General features: G+C 34.1%; 1 protein-coding gene across 1 annotated transcript; it reads right to left on the bottom strand.

Annotated features, from left to right (window-relative positions):
* Positions 1-1902: 1902 nt before the first annotated feature.
* On the bottom strand, positions 1903-6099 carry LOC123530696 (uncharacterized). Its single transcript, XM_045311450.2, has 3 exons — positions 5692-6099; positions 4564-4778; positions 1903-2602 (listed from the first exon to the last, which is right to left on the bottom strand). The coding sequence occupies exons 1-3, from the start codon at positions 5992-5994 to the stop codon at positions 2584-2586; spliced, it is 537 nt and encodes a 178-aa protein (XP_045167385.2). The 5' UTR covers positions 5995-6099; the 3' UTR covers positions 1903-2583.
* Between the last annotated feature and the right edge of the window lie 758 nt (positions 6100-6857).

Genomic DNA, 6857 nt, shown 5'->3' with positions numbered 1-6857 from the left:
GACATATACAACAGCCGATACATTTTACACAATCTGTATCCGTCGCACAAATCTCACACAAATATGTCAAAATCACTAACTAAAGTTAGTTTTTTTAGAAATCATGCATTACATTCAGATATAAGATACATTTAAGAGCAAGATGGGATGAATGTGACGCCTGGCTACACTACGATAGCCTTGCGAACCATAAAAAGATCGATGTTGATCTTAGTATTTTGACAAAGTCCAAATGGTTCTTTCTGCGATGTAGGGAGGAGTAAACTTCCTACACAAAAAAGAAGTGTAGAAAACATTAGCGAGTTAATCACTGTCGTTGTTTGAATCTTTAATACTTGAACATTCTGTTGTTAAACAACATTATTATACGTTTTTAAGCTTTGTTCTGATAGTGACTCTATTTCTGTAATGGAAATATACACATAGAGGCACATACTAAATTTTATCCTCATTTCTTTTGTTTTTCACATAATAAATGAGTAATGTGCTAAATATTATATTCGCCTATGCTTGTTTGTTCATTTTAAGCCTGCTGAATTTTTTTTTCGTCCTTAGTTTAATCGATATTACATACCGCCAGCATAGGTTCCCTTCAGGGCGAATTTTCACCTTTTCACGTATGCCGTGTCGATAGCTCACGAGACGACCAAGTCACGTGATAACGCACATCAACAATATGTTTCGATAAAAGGACGATAACTTTAAGTTTGCATAGGCAAATCGAAATAATATTTTTTTCTTGCTTCTTAAAAAGATTATATATCGTGGCCTCAACGCGAAACTAGTCTATGTGTATATAGAAATAGAAGCAGATAGACTAGTTTCGCGTTGAGGCCGCCATATGTACAAAATACCGCGAGCATAGGTTCCACCACTCTACAGCTACACCTATTTTAGCTGTCAGCTTTATTCGAGAGTCCTTTCCAATGCGTCTAGAAAGGTATTATATACGAGATTACAGTGAGAAAGTAATCTGTTGGGTTTAAAGTTGCACCGTCACAATTAAAGGTCATATGACGACTCTCCAGCTTTTGATGGTGGAGGAAGACGTCTGGTGCCAGATGAGTGAGGCTCGAACCCACATCGGTAAGAGGCAAGTCATTCAAAGTCAGCGAGCTTAATAGCTCGGCCACGGAGGTCACGGAGGCCCCTAATGAGAAAATGTATGCAAGTATGCTAGAAATATGCAACAGTAAAAATTATGCATGTAAATTTATAAGCACCCTTAAAATCTGTGTGAATGCATAATGGCTTCTTTTGAAATTGTGTTAACATGTAATCCTGTACTAGTAATTGAGATCCCAATAGCAGGAAATTTTAAGAAACCGTCATGAATATTACAGTTAAGCTAGGAATACTATAATGCATGAGGTGTTGCAAGCAGATCTTACACTTGAGGTTCTAGACAGGTTTGATAGTGATAGTAATGAAATAAAAAAAAAAGTATAATAGCATTTTTAGTATCAAATTAATGATAGGATTCTATGAGGGGCAGATTCTGCAAAATCACTGTAACTTATTATTTTGCAATAAATCAAAGAAATGAATACGGACAGATTTGGCGTACTGTAACTGCTTTGTTAGTCATATTACTTATTGAGTGATGTATATTCCTCACATATAAGAAAGAGTCACAGTGAGAATTTACTGTAGTTCAAAAAATGTGAAGGTGATTTAAGGAATACTTAATTTTTAAAACTGGAAATGTAAGAAGATACAATTAAAAGACATCCCCGGGTTTTGCATGGCACTATTAGCAATGTTATTGAGAAAATAAAGGAATAGGGATCTGGTCTTGTTTCACAAAAGTTCATAATCTTTATCCCGAGTTCTCCCCAGAACATGACGTGTTGAAACATGTTTATTTCATAGAATATTACTTATATCTTTCTAAAACATTTCACCGTTTACAATGGAATTCCTTACAATAGCCATGTTGATAACAATTATTAATTAAATGTAATTATTTCATACTTGAAAAGTCCAGCTTTCTTTTTTAAAATTAAGACAGGGACATTATGATCCATTGAATGGCATTTTATATCATTACGTTTGAACAACAAGCAAATGAAATCTACAATTTTAGCATTCAAACTTAATGACTGAAGATGGTACGAAAAATATCGTTAAAAGCGAAAAAACAACAACATAATTTTGAAAAGTAGCAATATTATGTTAAGGTATATGTTTTTCCTTAACGAAAAGGATGAAATTCTGCCTCGGAACTGTCAACAGTAGAATAAACTCTAATTCCTCAAAATTTCATGAAAACATACATTTGTTAATATTTGTAAGGTTCATATAATTTACATGACATACATAGTAATAGTGAGAACATACAAAACATGAGTAGCTCACAGACAGTCTCTTTGTCGATAAAGCCCACTATGAGTTATATAAGCCTGTGGCATAGAAGATGCCGTTTGAGATGACAGATGGCATATTCCTGTAATAAAGTCTAATGAACGGCATACAAATCCTGTTTCGTTGATACATTCTTCAGTACACTGGTATTCGGATATACCTGAAATCGTACGGTCGTTATTGTTAGAGAGGATTGAGTTTGGATAGTACTGGAAAGCGTTACCGTACGCACCGCAATCTGCAATTAAATAATACTACAGTGTAACAATATCAAACATTGAGTATGCAAAACAGAGACCCTTTTACGTTTGTCTGAGTAAAAATTAAAATCCTTTTTAAAATATGTGAAAGCTGATATTGTGTGAATGTTACTATGATATAAACTTATCTGAGCATGTAAATGTACACTTAAAGAAACAGACGCTTTTTAGATATCTTGGAATTATCTTTCATATCACACTCCATTATATTTGAGACAAGCAGTAAGTGATTAATAACTTGCTAAAATTTCAACGAAATTGGATACTGCTCTGATAATATGTCATTAATTTTAGCACCTAATCCATTTTTTTTAAAGTTACAAAAATACACACAAATGTGTAGTATTAAGAAACGAGCGATTTTATTATAAGGCAGGAAAATACCTTCTTTATGTCGTTATGTCATAGAAATAAATAGAAACACGGCTTGATATTTTACCATATCTGTATTCTTATAAATGATACTAATCGTTTAATAGAAACAAAATATTCATCTTGTACTTCTGTAACTTGAAATCGTAAAAGGAGTGATATGATACCACTGTCGGATTTCATTAATATAGCTGTTAAATGAACAGTTACGCTTTACTCTTGCATTGAATTAAACTAATTCAAGTACTTGTTTCTGAAATGATACAAACTAACTTTCCTCGATTCCCATATTTTCCCTATATGGCGGCCGTATCAATGCTTCACCATGGATATTTATCCGCTGGACACATTTTAACATACGTTGCGATGGTTCAAATTTTACGGCTTTGATAACTGTCATTTTGAACATAAAGCCGATTTAATCTTTTGGCAGAAATTATTTTTGGCAAATATTTATTGCGGGTATATTTTGGCACACCTTGTTTTGGCATTTGAGCCGTGCCATGGGAAAACCAAAATAGTGGGTATGCGACCAGCATGGATCCAAACCAGCCTGCGCATCCGCGCAGTCTGGTCAGGCTCCATGCTGTTCGCTTTTAAAGCCTATTGGAATTGGAGAAACTATTAGCGAACAGCATGGATCCTGACCAGACTGCGCGGATGCGCAGGCTGGTCTGGATCCATGCTGGTCGCATACCCACTATGTTGGTTTTCTCATGGCACGGCTCATTTGTATTTATCACGTTTGCTTTTGGGGATTCAATCTGGGAACACTAAATCGAACAAAATGAAAAATACCAGTACTTCTCTCTCTTTGTCGCGGAAAACACATCTTTCATCTCGTGAGGTTCGAAAATAGTATTCTCACGAGTGGCTTCGTGAGAATAAAATTTAGAAGCTCACGAAATGAAATTAAATTACATCTTGCACTAAAACAAACAAATATCTTCTGCATCTACCGTGATCGGAAGTTAAAACTTCCGTGGTTTATGCTGTAGAAAGTAATTTAGTTACATTTGTTTCTTTGTAAAGCTTTTATTCCTACTGACAAGATTATAGAGGATGCGGGTACTATTTCATTTAAAGTGTAATCGGACAGCAGGTGGCGACATAAAATGGGATATCTGTTTACCTGCCTGGCAATATACTGTTTGTATGATTTATTAATTCAATGACAGTTTTTACAGGGCTGCACATGAATATACCCAAAAGTTTTCAAATTTAGTGCAAGAAGACTGAGAACATACCTTTTCACTATCTTATTGGATACAACTACTGTAAAGTCCGAACCATGCTGAATTATGTTATTTCTGTTTCTGTTAATAAACGGCGCAGTGTGAAGCGGAAGCTAAAACCTTAAGAAGCCTTGGCTTCTGTATGAATTTGAATTGAACGCGTAAAATTACACTAAATATCGGAATGAATGTAGTGGTATGCAAAACTGCAATGAGCTTGATAATGAGTTTTTTCTTAAGCTATTACCAATAATCATTATGTCGGATATTACAGATGTTGCGATGTTCTGAATTTTGATAAAATACTAAGGAAAAGAAGATATTGTTCTTACTTGCAACACATAAAACAATCACAGTCATAGCTGTAGCCTGGTGAACATCTACATACTCCGTTCATACACGAACTTTCGCTAACAGGACAGCCACTGTTATCAAAACATTCTTTCTCTATAAGGCTTTTCTTAATGACAAGGCTCGGTGCTGACGTGGTCGTAGAGCTAAGTGTAGACGTAGCGGTTGTCGGGGCCGGCGTGGATGTTGTAGAATCCTGTAAAGATGGAGATGATTTCGAAATAAACAGATCAGTTATTCAGTGAATGTCGCTTAAGTTGATCGTACAACTTTGATTTATCAAGTTGTGAAACGGCAGCCTACCAGCCTACCGGTATATCATTTTTGAACATAAGTATAAAGATATATTTTATTCCATCCAAGTCCAGATGAATTTAACAACATGATGAAAAATAATACTCCAATGTCTCGGCTATCTACGGACAACAGCTCAGATTCTGACATCAGAAATGTTTTTTTGTTTTTGTTTTTTTTTTATAAAATTCCTACAATTCGAATGTAATTTGTCTTTTCTATTTCAAAATAGCTCGATTAGTTTTGAAATAAGCGCCTATAATGAGTTTTGAAAGGTCCATTTAAATCATTTTAGGCCGTAGTATTTGACAGAATTTGGAATTTATCCTATTTTTTGTTTCAAGTGCAATTTTCTCAAATGTCCCACTTAAGAAAAAAATTCTTTAACTAATTATTTTATGGAATTTCCATTACTTTTTCTAAGTTTTATGTTCCAAAATATTTACACAGTAGTTTTTCTATCCGAGGGAAATATGTTTTTGCCATGAGTATATTTGTTTGGTTTTCGTGAATATTAAATATTATCTCACTCTAGAAGTTAGCCAAATTTTAGATTTCAACAAGCGCGTAGCGCAAGTGAAGAACAAGAAAAATATGACCGATGCCTCATTTTGAGCGGAGATATATTCCATATTTGCGAAAAGAAACACATTTTATATTTATTTCATGACTTTTGTCATCCACAGTGTGAGAGATACGATCAATTAGTATAAAATAAAATGATGCATGATCTATATTTGGTTCAAATTGTGCATTAGTCTCATTAATAATCCGTTATATGGAAAAGTAATTCAAATCGTGACCAAAATACCCACGTTCCGCCTTTCAGCGTATTTGAGTGTTTTTCCACACTCCTGAGTTACATTGTCTGTGGAGAGAAGATTTCTGTTAGCCTGACAGGTACCGTTCACTTCGTTAAAAAGATTCGACTGACAATATTCGTTTATCTCGCACAACTGAACGCATTGCGGAAAATATCGAACAGAAGATGTCCCGAGTATTTCTCCATACAGGGTGTCACATTTTAAAATCTTGACAACGAACTCAGTAAACACTGTTTGTGAATGTATTTTACTCACGGAAAGAAATAAAATTACGAAAAACTTGAAAACAATCATATTTCAGATACAATCAGAGGTTTTTGAATAATTATATTTAAATCAAATAATTTCACATGATTTACCAACTGTGTAAAACTATTCTACAAACAATTTTTCTTTGTGTGCGAGTCCTTTTTATATGCAGCTTGGGTAGTTTAAAACCAAATATATTAATTGAATTCGATGTCGAAAATCACCTGCTCAATACAGCAACAACTGTGAGAGGCAAAATATTTATGGCTACCATAGCAGTTTCAAATACCAATGCGAATTAATATATTCAAAAATACTCAAACGTTCCAGGATATTATACACAAGGTAAACACTACTTCCGTCAATGTATTCTTTCAGTTTTCTTAAAAAGTTTGTATAAATAGGGCGCTTTGTAATTCGAAAACCCTTGACATTATTATAGGTTTAATATTTGATATTTTATTAATTCATTTAATGGTTTATTCCGGACCTTGGTAATTCTTAATTAAAGCGCTTTTAAAACTGATACCTAAAGTAAAACATGAAATCCTGACATATGGTATGGTTCTCAAGCTGTATAGATTTATGATAATTTTTTGAAATATTTATTTTGCCTTCTGTTTCACGTTTAAGGAAGGATCGGATAAGCAGAAATCTAGGACCTGATAACCCTTGTGGTTAATCTACTCAAGTATTAAATGCTATTTGTGTGCGTTTATACGGGTATAAATCATACTAGGCTTTCTGGCAGATCCACGAATTGCGTAAGCAATTCTTGAATGATCTGCAAGAAATTCCAATATGGTTTATACCCGTATAAACGCACAAAAATAGCTTTAATAATTACAGTTTTATATCATTGTTGTCGCAGAATTGTTCGTATACTGGGATGTCTTAACATTACCCTT

This window comes from Mercenaria mercenaria, chromosome 11 (assembly GCF_021730395.1).
Source record: "Mercenaria mercenaria strain notata chromosome 11, MADL_Memer_1, whole genome shotgun sequence".
NCBI classification, from domain to species: domain Eukaryota; kingdom Metazoa; phylum Mollusca; class Bivalvia; order Venerida; family Veneridae; genus Mercenaria; species Mercenaria mercenaria.
This window is presented reverse-complemented; position numbering and strand designations above follow the sequence as displayed.

Excerpts from the sequence above, each read along its gene's own strand:
- LOC123530696 (XM_045311450.2), bottom strand. The coding sequence starts at position 5,994 with ATGATTGTTTTCAAGTTTTTCGTAATTTTATTTCTTTCCGTGAGTAAA. Across the intron at positions 4,779-5,691 it reads AATACGCTGAAAGGCGGAAC|GATTCTACAACATCCACGCC; the intron begins GTGGGTATTTTG and ends CCATCTTTACAG.